General features: G+C 50.0%; 1 protein-coding gene across 1 annotated transcript in view; it reads right to left on the bottom strand.

The window, feature by feature from the left end:
* LOC112237117 (low-density lipoprotein receptor-related protein 8-like) overlaps positions 1-17,562 on the bottom strand; it is a 385,638-nt gene that overhangs the window by 89,001 nt on the left and 279,075 nt on the right. Inside the window, exon 5 of the mRNA XM_042322397.1 lies at positions 3,635-4,009. Coding sequence (XP_042178331.1) covers positions 3,635-4,009 — 375 coding nt within the window. The remainder of the gene's footprint in view (positions 1-3,634; positions 4,010-17,562) is intronic.

Consider the following 17,562-nt stretch of genomic DNA (forward strand, 5'->3'; position numbering starts at 1 on the left):
CTAGACAAGCTGATTATGAACTTCGGTCGAATATTCTCTCCATTCCCAGGACAAACAGATGTCCTGTTCCACCATATCCACACTGAACCCGGCAAGAAGGTGCATATCCGCCCTTACAGGATTCCTGAGGCTCGCCGAGTCATCGCTAAGAAAGAGGTGAGGGAGATGTTGAGGATGGGCGTGATCGAGCCCTCGACGAGTGAGTGGTCCAGTCCCATAGTCCTGGTCCCCAAATCCGATGGTAGTATGAGACTCTGCAACGACTTCCGGGCGTGAATGCCATCTCTACATTCGATGCGTATCCCATGCCCCGTGTGGATGAACTCTTGGAGCGCTTAGGAAAGGCCAAGTTCATCACTACCCTGGATTTGACAAAGGGATATTGGCAAGTGCCGGTGGCTCCAGAGGATCGCCCAAAGACTGCCTTCGCCACCCCAGAGGGGCTTTTCCAGTATGTGAGGATGCCCTTCGGACTGCACGGTGCCGCTGCAACTTTCCAACGCCTCATGGATGCCATTCTACGGCCCCATCAAGAGTATGCAGCGGCGTACATAGACGATGTGGTCATCCACAGCGAGGACTGGGATAGTCACCTCCTGCGATTACGGGCGGTGCTCGTGAGTTTGGAAGCCACAGGGTTGACAGCCAATCCAAATAAATGCTGCCTGGGCCTGTCCGAAGCGGAATACCTGGGGTACACCGTGGGGAATGGGAAAATACGCCCACAGGCAGAGAAGACCAGGGCAATTCGTGACTGGCCTCGACCCCGGACCAAGCGAGACGTTCGGGCCTTCTTAGGGATAACAGGATATTATCGCCGTTTTATCCCGGGATATGCAACCATTGCCAACCCCTCACAACCCTCATCAGGAAAAACCTGCCAAACCAGGTAGAGTGGAAGGACGAGACGGAAGAGGCCTTTCAATTGCTGAAAGATGGCCTGTGTTCTGATCCCGTTCTACAGGCTCCGGACTTCTCACAAGAGTTCATTGTGCAGGTCGACGCCTCGGATACAGGGCTCGGGGCCGTACTAGCTCAGGGTAAAGGTGAAGCAGAGAAGCCGATTCTCTTCATTAGTAGGAAGCTCAGCGATCGGGAACAGAGGTATGCGACCGTAGAGAAAGAGGCCTTAGCCATCAAGTGGGCCCTCGATTATCTCCGGTACTACCTACTGGGTCGGAGGTTTGCATTAGTTACTGACCATGCGCCCCTCACGTGGATGGCTGGTAAGAGAAACAATAACAACAGAATAGCCAGATGGTTTTTGTCTTTACAACCGTTCTCTTTCCATGTCATCCACAGGGCCGGATCGAGGAACGGGAATGCAGACGCGCTGTCCCGACGCGACCAAGACGGTGCGTCTGGCGCCCGACCCTCCGGTTCGGTCCTGGGGGGGAAGGTATGTGGAAGGACCACCAGAGGGCAGGCTGGGCTCATGGATAGTAGCCCAACAAGGCATGGGAGACAAGGTAACCAGAGGCAATTAAGCACAGCTGACGGTACTAATGACATACTCTCCTTCCCCTATAAGAGAGAGAATGGAACCAGCAGAGAGAGGGGGAAACTATCTCTGGAAGATGGCCACCGTCAGAGAGGAGCTATCCAGGGAGAACCACTAGGACGGTGACAATCCTGTGACTTTTTGTTGTAGTTTAAAGATAAACCTATTGTGTTCCTGTTTCATCTGGAGAAGAAGATGTATGTTTTTTTCCTTAGAAGATTTTCATTGATTATGTTGGAGTGTTTGTGTTGACCAAATGCCCTCAATAGAGAACTGTGTTCAATCAAGAAAACCTACTCCTGACTCGTTTATTCCACCTTCCCGCTTTAGAGTGACGCCCAATTACTTGGTCCGCTCACATGAATCATGATAGTGATTTTGATTATAATGGTAGGAATCATATTTTAACATCCAAACCCTCTAACAAGTCTGAAACCCCTGCATGAATCTACTCTGACTTCCTCCCTGTCTTTGTGATCAGTGTTTGTCATTACTGAGTGGTCTCCGGGGTTGAGAATAGTGTGTTACTCAAGGAGAGAGGGCCAGGTTATGAGGACCCTCGCTACCTCTCAAGGGCTCTTCACTGTTCCAATCATCACACTGTTGCATGGCAACCAACCTCACTGATTGCTGTGGTGATTCCAGCATGGAGCATCTTATAAACGGGCGCCAACACAGAGGTCTCAGGAGGGGTTTGATAGCATACTGTATCATCCATGCACAAACCGACACACATACAGACGAAGACGCTAGAACACACATACACCAATGCCTGTACACTCACAAATCTATCCACATACATTAATTGTACATAGATAGTGATTTAAAGCTATTTAGTCATTCTAAGCTTACTATAACCCTACACACGCAGAAGACTCCACTACCTGTCCATATAGACTATATACGTACACAGTGCATTAAAACGTATTCAGACCCCTTCACTTTTTCCACATTTTGTTACGTTACAGCCTTATTCAGGACCTCAGACTGGGGCAAAGGTTCACCTTCCAACAGGACAACGACCCTAAGCACACAGCCAAGACAATGCAGGAGTGGCTTCGGGGCAAGTCTCTGAATGTCCTTGAGTAGCCCAGCCAGAGTCCGGACTTGAACCTGATCTAAACATCTCTGCAGAGACCTGAAAATAGCTGTGCAGCGACGCTCCCCGTCCAACCTTACAGAGCTTGAGAGGATTTGCAGAGAATGGGATAAACTCTCCAAACACAGGTGTGTCAAGCTTGTAGTGTCATACTGTTAAGGGAATTTTTATCAATGATGACTAATTATGTATACATTTCAATCAGGATGTACTAATCAGAATACAATTATGCTACTGTACATGTATGAATTTTCTCTCTTGCTCCCATTATTGAATATAATGTCGTGAATGTAGTCGGGAGTTTAGTACAATGACGGTCTGTTCCTTTGTACAAATGAATGAACTATCTGCAGACGGCAGGGACGGACTATCTCCAGACTGTCTAGAATGCTTATCTACACTGACTGACCTTGGCTCTAGGCGAGGAGGGAAGGCTTGAGAACTATAGGGCCTTTCTACCAGTGTCAAGAAGAGACAGGAACATTTAGAAAACGCTGACGTCATTTTCAGTTTATAACCTGTGGTAAAATGTGTATGAACTCAGTACTCTCTTGAATTAAAGGCTGTTACTTGACTTTTAAGACCGGGGCTCTGTCCATTCTTATAAAATAAGGGTCTTACAAACCCTTATGCATTGACAGAGTGTTTAATTTTGATTGGGAATTAAAACAGAGGAATTAAATTCCTTCAACACATACCCAAGAAGACTCGAGGCTGTAATCACTTCCAAAGGTGCTTCAACAAAGTACTGAGTAAAGGGTCTGAATGCTTTTGTAAATGTGATATTTCCGTAGTTTTCTGCAAAAATCTGCAAAAATTCTAAAAATCTATTTTTGAGTTGTCATTATGGGGTATTGTGCATAGATTGATGAGGGGGAAAAAACAATTCAATCAATTTTAGAATAAGGCTGTAATGTAACAAAATGTGGAAAAAGTCAAGGGGTCTGAATACTTTCTGAATGCACTGTAGATGTTGTACCACATCCTGTGTGCATCCTCAGGTGACCCAATCCCAGATTCAGTAGGTGACTTACCGCAGTCAGCCTCGTCAGATTTGTCCTTGCAGTCGGCTTCTCCGTCACACTTCCAGTTGAGGTGGACACACTCTCCACTTCCACACTGGAACTCCCCCGCCGAGCACCGGGGCTTCTGGGGCTCTGTCCGGCGACTACAGCGCTCCATAGACTCGTCAGACTTATCCCTGCAGTCAGGGTCTCCATCGCAGCTCCACAGAGCTGGGATGCACTCCGAGTCGTTACAGCGGAACTCCTGGGAGCCACAGCGGGAAGTGGAACACTTCTCCTCATCACTCCAATCCCCGCAGTCGTCGTCACCGTCGCACACAAAGATGGGAGCCACACATTTCCTGTTATGGCACTGGAACTCCTTGGCGGGGCAGGCATTGGCGTCTGTAGAGGGAAGAAAGAGACACGCAGAGAGAGAGAGATCTGTTAGAGGTCTCAACACCGGAGAGTGAAGAGAAACCATGAGCTGTCATGTAACAGATCACAGATGAAACAGAAGAGTAAAAAACAGGAACTTCTAAAAGATTGCGTGACAGAATGAGAATGGGCGCTATAAAAAGGGTGGCGCCTGGCCCTGTTCTGAACTACACATCCAGCCATGGCGCCTGGCCCTGCTCTGAACTACACATCCAGCCATGGTGCCTGGCCCTGCTCTGAACTACACATCCAGCCATGGTGCCTGGCCCTGCTCTGAACAACACATCCAGCCATGGCGCCTGGCCCTGCTCTGAACTACACATCCAGCCATGGTGCCTGGCCCTGCTCTGAACTACACATCCAGCCATGGTGCCTGGCCCTGCTCTGAACTACACATCCAGCCATGGTGCCTGGCCCTGCTCTGAACTACACATCCAGCCATGATGCCTGGCCCTGCTCTGAACTACACATCCAGCCATGGTGCCTGGCCCTGCTCTGAACTACACATCCAGCCATGGTGCCTGGCCCTGCTCTAAACTACACATCCAGCCATGGTGCCTGGCCCTGCTCTAAACTACACATCCAGCCATGGCGCCTCCAGGGCCCAGAGCCACAGCCCTGATAAAAACACTTGGCTTCTGTACTGTATGTGTCTGAGATTGAGAGAGCTGCTCTGAGACAGGCTCCTCTATAACCTCTCCGTTTCTCCCTCTAACCTCATTGATTTCCTGGCTGCCCAAATAGCCCCAGTCCTGGCCCTGGCTCTGAGTAGCGGCAGCCAGGCTAAATGACTGTTAGTATGCAGTGATAAGCGGCTGGCCCTGCCTTAATAGGGTCAACTGTGGAGGTATTGAGTTTTATGGCCTTTTTATGTAGAGGATTGCTATAATACTGTAAAGACACACTGCAGACAGGGAATTCACAGGATCATTTAAACTCACAAAGACACACACACACACACACAAAATCACTCATAGACACACACATACTGGCATAATGCTGAACTACTTACACAGACAGTAATATTAGGACATGCACCTACACAAAGCAGGTACTCAAATACTGCTACAACAGTTACATGTAAATCTCAACTGACATCCTTCCTCTCATACTTACATCATACTGTAGTACATTTAAACACACTCCTGCCAACTGTGTAGTGTTCACAGCAGATGATAAATGCCACTTTAGCCTTTTCACCTACCCAGGCTCTGTGGAGTGTAAGACCCACTGTGAAATACTCCAGTCATTCCCAACAGTGACATTATCACATCTCCACACTGGACTGACTCCCTATGATTTATGTGTTGTGGGGAAAGGGCACACTTGTCTTTCAGTAGCACTTCACTTCCCTGTGTGTGTGTGTGTGTAGCCCTCCACTTCAATGTCTCCTCACCAAATCAAATCAAATCAAATCAAATCAAATCAAATTTTATTTGTCACATACACATGGTTAGCAGATGTTAATGCGAGTGTAGCGAAATGCTTGTGCTTCTAGTTCCGACAATGCAGTAATAACGAGCAAGTAATCTAACTAACAATTCCAAAAAAAACTACTGTCTTATACACAGTGTAAGGGGATAAAGAATATGTACATAAGGATATATGAATGAGTGATGGTACAGAGCAGCATAGGCAAGATACAGTAGATGATATCGAGTACAGTATATACATATGAGATAAGTATGTAAACCAAGTGGCATAGTTAAAGTGGCTAGTGATACATGTATTACATAAGGATGCAGTCGATGATATAGAGTACAGTATCAACGTATGCATATGAGATGAACAATGTAGGGTAAGTAACATTATATAAGGTAGCATTGTTTAAAGTGGCTAGTGATATATTTACATAATTTCCCATCAATTCCCATGATTAAAGTGGCTGGAGTAGAGTCAGTGTCATTGACAGTGTGTTGGCAGTAGCCACTCAATGTTAGTGGTGGCTGTTTAACAGTCTGATGGCCTTGAGATAGAAGCTGTTTTTCAGTCTCTCGGTCCCAGCTTTGATGCACCTGTACTGACCTCGCCTTCTGGATGACAGCGGGGTGAACAGGCAGTGGCTCGGGTGGTTGATGTCCTTGATGATCTTTATGGCCTTCCTGTAGCATCGGGTGGTGTAGGTGTCCTGGAGGGCAGGTAGTTTGCCCCCGGTGATGCGTTGTGCAGACCTCACTACCCTCTGGAGAGCCTTACGGTTGAGGGCGGTGCAGTTGCCATACCAGGCGGTGATACAGCCCGCCAGGATGCTCTCGATTGTGCATCTGTAGAAGTTTGTGAGTGCTTTTGGTGACAAGCCGAATTTCTTCAGCCTCCTGAGGTTGAAGAGGCGCTGCTGCGCCTTCCTCACGATGCTGTCTGTGTGAGTGGACCAATTCAGTTTGTCTGTGATGTGTATGCCGAGGAACTTAAAACTTGCTACCCTCTCCACTACTGTTCCATCGATGTGGATGGGGGTGTTCCCTCTGCTGTTTCCTGAAGTCCACAATCATCTCCTTAGTTTTGTTGACGTTGAGTGTGAGGTTATTTTCCTGACACCACACTCCGAGGGCCCTCACCTCCTCCCTGTAGGCCGTCTCGTCGTTGTTGGTAATCAAGCCTACCACTGTTGTGTCGTCCGCAAACTTGATGATTGAGTTGGAGGCGTGCATGGCCACGCAGTCGTGGGTGAGCAGGGAGTACAGGAGGGGGCTCAGAACGCACCCTTGTGGGGCCCCAGTGTTGAGGATCAGCGGGGAGGAGATGTTGTTGCCTACCCTCACCACCTGGGGGCGGCCCGTCAGGAAGTCCAGTACCCAGTTGCACAGGGCGGGGTCGAGACCCAGGGTCTCGAGCTTGATGACGAGCTTGGAGGGTACTATGGTGTTGAATGCCGAGCTGTAGTCGATGAACAGCATTCTCACATAGGTATTCCTCTTGTCCAGATGGGTTAGGGCAGTGTGCAGTGTGGTTGAGATTGCATCGTCTGTGGACCTATTTGGGCGGTAAGCAAATTGGAGTGGGTCAAGGGTGTCAGGTAGGGTGGAGGTGATATGGTCCTTGACTAGTCTCTCAAAGCACTTCATGATGACGGATGTGAGTGCTACGGGGCGGTAGTCGTTTAGCTCAGTTACCTTAGCTTTCTTGGGAACAGGAACAATGGTGGCCCTCTTGAAGCATGTGGGAACAGCAGACTGGTATAGGGATTGGTTGAATATGTCCGTAAACACACCGGCCAGCTGGTCTGCGCATGCTCTGAGGGCGCGGCTGGGGATGCCGTCTGGGCCTGCAGCCTTGCGAGGGTTAACACGTTTAAATGTCTTACTCACTTCGGCTGCAGTGAAGGAGAGACCGCATGATTCCGTTGCAGGCCGTGTCAGTGGCACTGTATTGTCCTCAAAGCGGGCAAAAAAGTTATTTAGTCTGCCTGGGAGCAAGACATCCTGGTCCGTGACTGGGCTGGGTTTCTTCCTGTAGTCCGTGATTGACTGTAGACCCTGCCACACACCTCTTGTGTCTGAGCCGTTGAATTGAGATTCTACTTTGTCTCTGTACTGGCGCTTAGCTTGTTTGATAGCCTTGCGGAGGGAATAGCTGCACTGTTTGTATTCAGTCATGTTACCAGACACCTTGCCCTGGTTAAAAGCAGTGGTTCGTGCCTTCGGTTTCACACGAATGCTGCCATCAATCCACGGTTTCTGGTTAGGGAATGTTTTAATCGTTGCTATGGGAACGACATCTTCAACGCACGTTCTAATGAACTCGCACACCGTATCAGCGTATTCGTCAATGTTGTTGTCTGACGCAATACGAAACATCTCCCAGTCCACGTGATGGAAGCAGTCTTGGAGTGTGGAGTCAGCTTGGTCGGACCAGCGTTGGACAGACCTCAGCGTGGGAGCTTCTTGTTTTAGTTTCTGTCTGTAGGCAGGGATCAACAAAATGGAGTCGTGGTCAGCTTTTCCGAAAGGGGGCGGGGCAGGGCCTTATATGCGTCGCGGAAGTTAGAGTAACAATGATCCAGGGTCTTTCCACCCCTGGTTGCGCAATCAATATGCTGATAAAATTTAGGGAGTCTTGTTTTCAGATTAGCCTTGTTAAAATCCCCAGCTACAATGAATGCAGCCTCCGGATAAATCGTTTCCAGTTTGCAGAGAGTTAAATAAAGTTCGTTCAGAGCCATCGATGTGTCTGCTTGGGGGGGGATATATACGGCTGTGATTATAATCGAAGAGAATTCTCTTGGTAATCGAAGAGAATTCTCACCACACCACACACACTGCGCCACTGTTCTGCTAATTTTGGGGATGCATACTAATCATCTCCAGTCCTATCAGAGTGATTAAATTAAAGTCAACAAATAAACAATAGGAAATGACATGATCAGGTGTTTCTCAGGTCAACCCCCAACCCCTCTGTCTGTCTGTATGTTCATTGACTGACAGTTGAGTAAGGAGAGAGTTTAATTCAGGTTCAAATACTTTGTTGCCAGTCAACACTGGTTGAATGTTTGAATTGACAGAGAAATTTGTGAAAAAGCGAACACTACTGATGCTACTTCTGTTCTAAGAAGAATGATATGAACACATCTCTTATACCGAGTATCATATTATACGGTATGCTGGCTTTAGAGTAGCATGTGGCTTTCTGATATATTTCTCATAGATAAATCCTCCATCAAGCAACTTAACCCATAGAGTCTATGTCAGGGCACCCGCAAAAATCAAATTAGCATAATAAAAAAATCCCCATGTCTGTTTAAGCTAGACATACAGTATCTGTTTTTCTACATGGGCTGCATCTCAATCCATGTTGTCCTTCCTCGTCTGCGGTGGAAGATGGCTAAGCTACAGATGTGTTAGTCAGACCATGAGACATCCCAAAAAAACGGTTCTCTCACGAAAACGTCTGTAAGTCCAAACGGTTTGGCCTACAAAACTACTACGCAAAGACGAGACTCTTACCAACGTAAGAGTCACGGAGCTCGTCTGAAGTTGGTACCGCCGATCTGGCAACTTCTGTCTGTAGCGTCTGAACAGTTTGGCTACACACTAACATAACCTCTCTAAGGAAATGTTCATGTCGGTTGTGTTGCTCTAGGAACCTTCCAAATTAAATAGATAAATGGTCCTTGGTCTGACCATCCTGACTCCCATTGGGGAGAGTCAGTGGGACACCAGTCTGATCCTTGGTCTGACCATCCTGACTCCCATTGGGGAGAGTCAGTGGGACACCAGTCTGATCCTTGGTCTGACCATCCTGACTCTCATTGGGGGGAGTCAGTGGGACACCAGTCTGCTAAGATTGTAGAGGATTGTGACTGACTGAGGTCAAGACTATTTGAGAGACCAGATTTCACTGATGGGTATTGATAGAAGGGTGTGAATGGAACTCTTAGTAGGGAACGTGGCTTACGAGCCAATCAAGAACATACTGTAGTGCACAGCCAGCCCAATTCTGATATTTTGCCCAATTATTAGCAAAAGGGATGATCTGATTGATCAAAAGACCAATTAGTGGAAAAACATTTTAGGCTTCCTGTGTAAACGCAGCCATTGTAAAACAAATGCATACACACACAAGCACACCACACCCTCGTCCTGGTGTCATTACGCATCCTGAGCCTACTCTCCCTACCTCTCTGACAGGATCTATCTCTGCTCCAGTCCTGCTCCAGACCTAGTCCCAGACCTAGTCCCAGACCCAGTCCCAGACCTAGTCCCAGTCCCATACCTAGTCCCAGACCTAGTCCCAGACCAAGTCCCAGTCCCATACCTAGTCCCAGACCCAGTCCCAGACCTAGTCCCAGACATAGTCCCAGACCAAGTCCCAGACCTAGTCCCAGTCCCAGACCTAGTCCCAGACACAGTCCCAGACCCAGTCCCAGACCTAGTCCCAGACACAGTCCCAGACCTAGTCCCAGACACAGTCCCAGACCTAGTCCCAGACCCAGTCCCAGACCTAGTCCCAGACCTAGTCCCACACATAGTCCCAGACCTAGTCCCAGTCCCAGACCTAGTCCCAGACATAGTCCCAGACCAAGTCCCAGACCTAGTCCCAGTCCCAGACAAAGTCCCAGACACAGTCCCCGACCCAGTCCCAGTCACAGACCTAGTCCCAGACACAGTCCCAGACCCAGTCCCAGACCTAGTCCCAGACATAGTCCCAGACCAAGTCCCAGACCTAGTCCCAGTCCTAGTCCCAGACACAGTCCCAGACCTAGTCCCAGACACAGTCCCAGACACAGTCCCAGACCTAGTCCCAGACACAGTCCCAGACCTAGTCCCAGACCTAGTCCCAGACCTAGTCCCAGACATAGTCCCAGACCAAGTCCCAGACCAAGTCCCAGACCTAGTCCCAGTCCCATACCTAGTCCCAAACAAAGTCCCAGACACAGTCCCAGACACAGTCACAGACCTAGTCCCAGACACAGTCACAGACCTAGTCCCAGACACAGTCCCAGACACAGACCTAGTCCCAGACCTAGTCCCAGACACAGTCCCAGACACAGTCCCAGACACAGACCTAGTCCCAGAACACAGCCCCAGACCTAGTCCCAGACACAGTCCCAGACCCAGTCCCAGACCTAGTCGCAGACACAGTCACAGACCTAGTCCCAGACCTAGTCCAAGACACAGTCCCAGACCCAGTCCCAGACCTAGTCCCAGACACAGTCCCAGACCTAGTCCCAGACACAGTCCCAGACACAGTCCCAGCCCTAGTCCCAGACACAGTCCCAGACCTAGTCCCAGACACAGTCCCAGACCCAGTCCCAGACCCAGACACAGTCCCAGACCTAGTCCCAGACACAGTCCCAGACCTAGTCCCAGACACAGTCCAAGACACAGTCCCAGACACAGACCTAGTCCCAGACACAGTCCCAGACCTAGTCCCAGACAGGCACAGACCTAGTCTAAGACACAGTCACAGACCTAGTCCCAGACAAAGTCCCAGACCTAGTCCCAGACACAGTCCCAGACCTAGTCCCAGACACAGTCCCAGACCTAGTCCCAGACACAGTCCCAGACCCAGACACAGTCCCAGACCTAGTCTCAGACACAGTCCCAGACCTAGTCCCAAACACAGTCCCAGACACAGACCCAGACACAGTCCCAGACCTAGTCCCAGACACAGTCCCAGACCTAGTCCCAGACACAGTCCCAGACCTAGTCTAAGACAGTCACAGACCTAGTCCCAGACAAAGTCCCAGACAAAGTCCCAGACCTAGTCCCAGACCTAGTCCCAGACCTAGTCCCAGACACAGTCCCAGTCTCAGACCTAGTCCCAGACCTAGTGCCAGACACAATCCCAGACCCAGACCTAGTCCCAGACACAATCCCAGACACAGCCCCAGACACAGTCCCAGACAGAGTCTAAGACACAGTCACAGACCTAGTCCCAGACAAAGTCCCAGACCTAGTCCCAGACACAGTCCCAGCCCTAGTCCCAGACACAGTCCAAGACACAGTCCCAGTCCCAGTCCCAGACCTAGTCCCAGACACAGTCCCAGACCTAGTCCCAGACACAGTCACAGACCTAGTCCCAGACAAAGTCCCAGACACAGTCCCAGACCTAGTCCTAGACACAGTCCCAGACCTAGTCCCAGACACAGTCCCAGACAGAGTTCCAGACCTAGTCCCAGACCTAGTCCCAGACACAGTCCCAGATGCAGTCCCAGACCTAGTCCCAGACACAGTCCCAGACACAGTCCCAGACAGAGTCCCAGACCTAGTCCCAGACCTAGTCCCAAACCCAGTCCCAGACACAGACCCAGTCCCAGACCTAGTCCCAGACACAGTCCCAGACCCAGTCCCAGACAGAGTCCCAGACCTAGTCTAAGACACAGTCACAGACCTAGTCCCAGACAAAGTCCCAGACCTAGTCCCAGACCTAGTCCCAGACACAGTCCCAGACCTAGTCCCAGACACAGTCCCAGACCTAGTCCCAGACACAGTCCCAGACACAGACCTAGTCCCAGACCTAGTCCCAGACACAGTCCCAGACCTAAGTCCCAGACACAGTCCCAGACACAGTCCCAGACAGGCACAGACCTAGTCCCAGACAGTCACAGACCTAGTCCCAGACACAGTCCCAGACATAGTCCCAGACACAGACCCAGTCCCAGACCTAGTCCCAGACCTAGTCCCAGACACAGTCCCAGACCTAGTCCCAGACACAGTCCAAGACACAGTCCCAGACCCAGTCCCAGACACAGTCCCAGACCTAGTTCCAGACAGTCACAGACCTAGTCCCAGACACAGTCCCAGACCTAGTCCCAGACCTAGTCCCAGACCTAGTCCCAAACACAGTCCCAGACACAGACCCAGACACAGTCCCAGACACAGTCCCAGACACAGTCCCAGACCTAGTCCCAGACACAGTCCAAGAACTAGTCTAAGACCTAGTCCCAGACACAATCCCAGACCCAGACCTAGTCCCAGACACAGTCCCAGACCTAGTCCCAGACCTAGTCCCAGACCTATTCCCAGACACAGACCTAGTCCCAGACACAGTCCCAGACCTAGTCCCAGACTTAGTCCCAGACACACTTGCAATCCCAGACCCAGTCCCAGACACAGACCCAGACACAGTCCCAGTCCCGGACACAGACCCAGGCACAGTCCCATACACAGTCCCATACCCAGACACACTCCCAGTCCCGGACACAGACCCAGACACAGTCCCAGACCCACTCCCAGACCCACAGATGCACAGTAAAGAGGACAGATTTAACCCTGTAGAATACAATAGAGGACAAGAGTACATGATCCTAGAGAGAGACATGGGACCCCAGAGTAGAGGGTATTAGAGAGAGACATGGGGGGCCCTAGAGGGTCTTAGAGATAGACATGGGGGGACCAGAGTAGAGGGTATTAGAAAGAGACATGGGGGACCAGAGTAGAGGGTATTAGAGAGAGACATGGGGGGCCCTAGAGGGTCTTAGAGATAGACATGGGGGACCAGAGTAGAGGGTATTAGAGAGAGACATGGGGGGCCCTAGAGGGTATTAGAGAGAGACATGGGGGCCCTAGAGGGTATTAGAGACAGACATGGGGGACCAGAGTAGAGGGTATTAGAGAGAGACATGGGGGACCAGAGTAGAGGGTATTAGAGAGACACATTGGGGGACCCTAGAGGGTATTAGAGAGACATGGAAGGACCAGAGTAGAGAGTCTTAGAGAGAGACATGGGGCACCAGAGTAGAGGGTATTACAGAGAGACATGGGGGATCCTAGAGGGTCTTAGAGAGAGACATGGGGGACTAGAGTAGAGGGTCCTAGAGAGAGACATGGGGGACCAGAGTAGAGGGTCTTAGAGAGAGACATGGGGACCAGAGTAGAGGGTCTTAGAGGGTCTTAGAGAGAGACATGGGGCCCTAGAGGGTCTTAGAGAGAGACATGGGGGAACCAGAGTAGAGGGTCTGGGGGACTAGAGTAGAGGGTAGTAGAGAGACATGGGGGGAGACATGGGGCACCAGTAGTATTAGAGAGGTCTTAGAGAGAGACATGGGGGCCCTAGAGGGTATTAGAGAGAGACATGGGGGACTAGAGAGACAGGGTATTAGAGAGAGACATGGGGACCAGAGTAGAGGGTATTAGAGAGAGACATGGGGGCCCATTAGAGGGAGAGACATGGGGGCCTAGAGGGTATTAGAGAGAGTCATGGGGGGCCCTAGAGGGTATTAGAGAGAGACATGGAGAGACCATGGGGGCCCTAGAGGGTATTAGAGAGAGACATGGGGCCCTAGAGGGTATTAGAGAGAGACAGAGTAGAGGGTCTTAGAGAGAGACATGGGGGACCAGAGTAGAGGGTCTTAGAGAGAGACATGGGGGACCAGAGTAGAGGGTCTTAGAGAGAGACATGGGGGCCCTAGAGGGTATTAGAGAGAGACATGGGGGACCTAGAGGGTATTAGAGAGAGACATGGGGGACCATAGAGGGTATTAGGAGGACATGGGGGACCAGAGTAGAGGGTCTTAGAGAGAGACATGGGGGACCTAGAGGGTATTAGAGAGAGACAGGGGGACCAGATAGGGTATTAGGAGAGACATGGGGACCAGAGTAGAGGGTATTAGAGAGAGACATGGGGGACCAGAGTAGAGGGTATTAGAGAGAGACATGGGGGACCAGAGTAGAGGGTATTAGAGAGAGACATGGGGGACCAGAGTAGAGGGTATTAGAGAGAGACATGGGGGGGGACCAGAGTAGAGGGTATTAGACAGAGACATGGGGGACCAGAGTAGAGGGTATTAGAGAGAGACATGGGGGACCAGAGTAGAGGGTATTAGAGAGACATGGGGGCCATAGAGAGAGACATGGGGGACCAGAGTAGTATTAGGGTGGGGGACCTTAGAGAGAGACATGGGGGACCAGAGTAGAGGGTCTTAGAGAGACATGGGGGACCATAGAGGGTCTTAGACAGAGACATGGGGGCCCTAGAGGGTATTAGAGAGAGACATGGGGGACCAGAGTAGAGGGTATTAGAGAGAGACATGGGGGACCAGAGTAGGGTCTTAGAGAGAGACATGGGGGACCAGAGTAGAGGGTCTTAGAGAGAGACATGGGGGCCCTAGAGGGTATTAGAGAGAGACATGGGGGACCAGAGTAGAGGGTATTAGAGAGAGACATGGGGACCAGAGACATAGTAGGGTATTAGAGAGAGACATGGGGGACCAGAGTAGTGGGTATTAGAGAGAGACATGGGGGACCAGAGTAGTGGGTATTAGAGAGAGACACCACATGGGGGGACCAGAGTAGAGGGTATTAGAGAGAGACATGGGGACCAGAGACATAGAGGGTATTAGAGAGAGACATGGGGGACCAGAGTAGAGGGTATTAGAGAGAGACATGGGGGACCAGAGTAGTGGGTATTAGAGAGAGACATGGGGGACCAGGCCCTAGAGGGTATTAGAGAGAGACATGGGGACCAGAGTAGAGGGTATTAGAGAGAGACATGGGGGCCCTAGAGGGTATTAGAGAGAGACATGGGGGACCAGAGTAGAGGGTATTAGAGAGAGACATGGGGGACCTAGAGGGTATTAGAGAGAGACATGGGGGACCAGAGTAGTGGGTATTAGAGAGAGACATGGGGGACCAGAGTAGAGGGTATTAGAGAGAGACATGGGGGGGGCATGAGGGACCAGAGTAGAGGTATTAGAGAGAGACATTAGTGGGAGAGAGACATGGGGGACCAGAGTAGAGGGTATTAGAGAGACATGGGGGACATAGAGGGTATTAGGGGCATGGGGGACCTAGAGGGTCTTAGAGAGAGACACATGGGGGCCCTAGAGGGTATTAGAGAGAGACATGGGGGCCCTAGAGGGTCTTAGAGAGAGACATGGGGGCCCTAGAGGGTCTTAGAGAGAGACATGGCGGCACTTGAGGGCCGAGCCTCTCTCCCACCCCTAAGGCTAAATCTCTTCACTGAGCCACTGCCTGTTCACCCCGCTGCCATCCAGAAGGCGAGGTCAGTACAGGTGCATCAAAGCTGGGACCGAGAGACTGAAAAACAGCTTCTATCTCAAGGCCATCAGACTGTTAAACAGCCACCACTAACATTGCGTGGCTACTGCCAACACACTGTCAATGACACTGACTCTACTCCAGCCACTTTAATCATGGGAAATGATGTAAATATATCACTAGCCACTTTAAACAATGCTACCTTATATAATGTTACTTACCCTACATTGTTCATCTCATATGCATACGTTGATACTGTACTCTATATCATCGACTGCATCCTTATGTAATACATGTATCACTAGCCACTTTAACTATGCCACTTGGTTTACATACTTATCTCATATGTATATACTGTACTCGATATCATCTACTGTATCTTGCCTATGCTGCTCTGTACCATCACTCATTCATATATCCTTATGTACATATTCTTTATCCCCTTACACTGTGTATGACAGTAGTTTTTTTTGGAATTGTTAGTTAGATTACTTGCTCGTTATTACTGCATTGTCGGAACTAGAAGCACAAGCATTTCGCTACACTCGCATTAACATCTGCTAACCATGTGTATGTGACAAATAAAATTTGATTTGATTTGATTTGATTTCTTCATCCTCTGGCCTAGTGCTGGACAGGTAATAGACAGAGAGGAAGATAAAACGGATCACGTTGACCTTTAAACCCAATGGGTTGCAAGATGGCACTCCGAAGCAATCACTTCTGTCATCATGAAGAGCTTTGAGAGGCTAGTTAAGGATCATATCACCTCTACCTTACCCGACACCCTAAACCCACTGCAATTTGCATACCGTAAGGGTGCGTGCTCAGCCCCTTCCTGTACTCCCTGTTCACCCATGACTGCGTCGCCACGCACGCCTCCAACTCAATCATCAAGTTTGCAGACGACACAACAGTAGCAGGCCTGATTACCAACAATGACAAGACAGCCTACAGGGAGGAGGTGAGGGAGGTAGGAGGTGAGGGCCCTGGCAGAGTGGTGCTAGGACAATAACCTCTCACTTATCGTCAACAAAACAAAGGAGCTGATCGTAGACTTCAGGAAACAGTAGAGGGAGCACGTCCCTATCCACATCAACGGGACCACAACGGAGAAGGTGGAAAGCTTGGTCCACCCACACAGACAGTGATGGAGAAGGCGCAACAGCGCCTCTTCAACTTCAGGAGGCTGAAGAAATTTGGCTTGGCCCCTAAGCCTCACAAACTTTTACAGATGCACAATTGAGAGCATCCTGCCAGGCAGTATGACCCCCTGGTGACACAGGGCCTGCAACCACAGGGTTCTTTAGAGGGTGGTGTGGTCTGCTCAACGCATCACCGGGGGCACACTGCCTGCCCTCCAGGACACCTACAGTCGTGGCCTAAAGTTTTGAGAATGACACAAATATACTTTCACAAAGTGGAAATGTCAATTTGCATATACTCCAGAATGTTATGAAGAGTGATCAGATGAATTGCAATTAATTGCAAAGTCCCTCTTTGCCATGCAAATTAACTGACTTCTCCCAAAAACATTTCCACTGCATTTCAGCCCTGCCACAAAAGGACCAGCTGACATCATGTCAGTGATTCTCTCGTTAACACAGGTGTGAGTGTTGACGAGGACAAGGCTGGAGATCACTCTGTCATGCTGATTGAGTTTGAATAACAGACTGGAAGCTTCAAAAGGAGGGTGGTGCTTGGAATCATTGTTCATCCTCTGCCAACCATAGTTACCTGCAAGGAAACACGTGCCGTCATCATTGCTTTGCACAAAAAGGGCTTCACAGGCAAGGATATTGCTGCCAGTAAGATTGCACCTAAATCAACCATTTATCGGATCATCAAGAACTTCAAGGAGAGCGGTTCAATTGTTGTGAAGAAGGCTTCAGGGCGCCAAAGAAAGTCCAGCAAGCACCAGGACCGTCTCCTAAGGTTGATTCAGCTGCGGGGTCGGGGCACCACTAGTACAGAGCTTGCTCAGGAATGGCAGCAGTGCATCTGCACGCACAGTGAGGCAAAGACTTTTGGAGGATGGGCTGGTGTCAAGAAGGGCATCAAAGAAGCCACTTCTCTCCA

The sequence above is a fragment of the Oncorhynchus tshawytscha genome, linkage group LG05, assembly GCF_018296145.1.
Source record: "Oncorhynchus tshawytscha isolate Ot180627B linkage group LG05, Otsh_v2.0, whole genome shotgun sequence".
Lineage (NCBI taxonomy): Eukaryota > Metazoa > Chordata > Actinopteri > Salmoniformes > Salmonidae > Oncorhynchus > Oncorhynchus tshawytscha.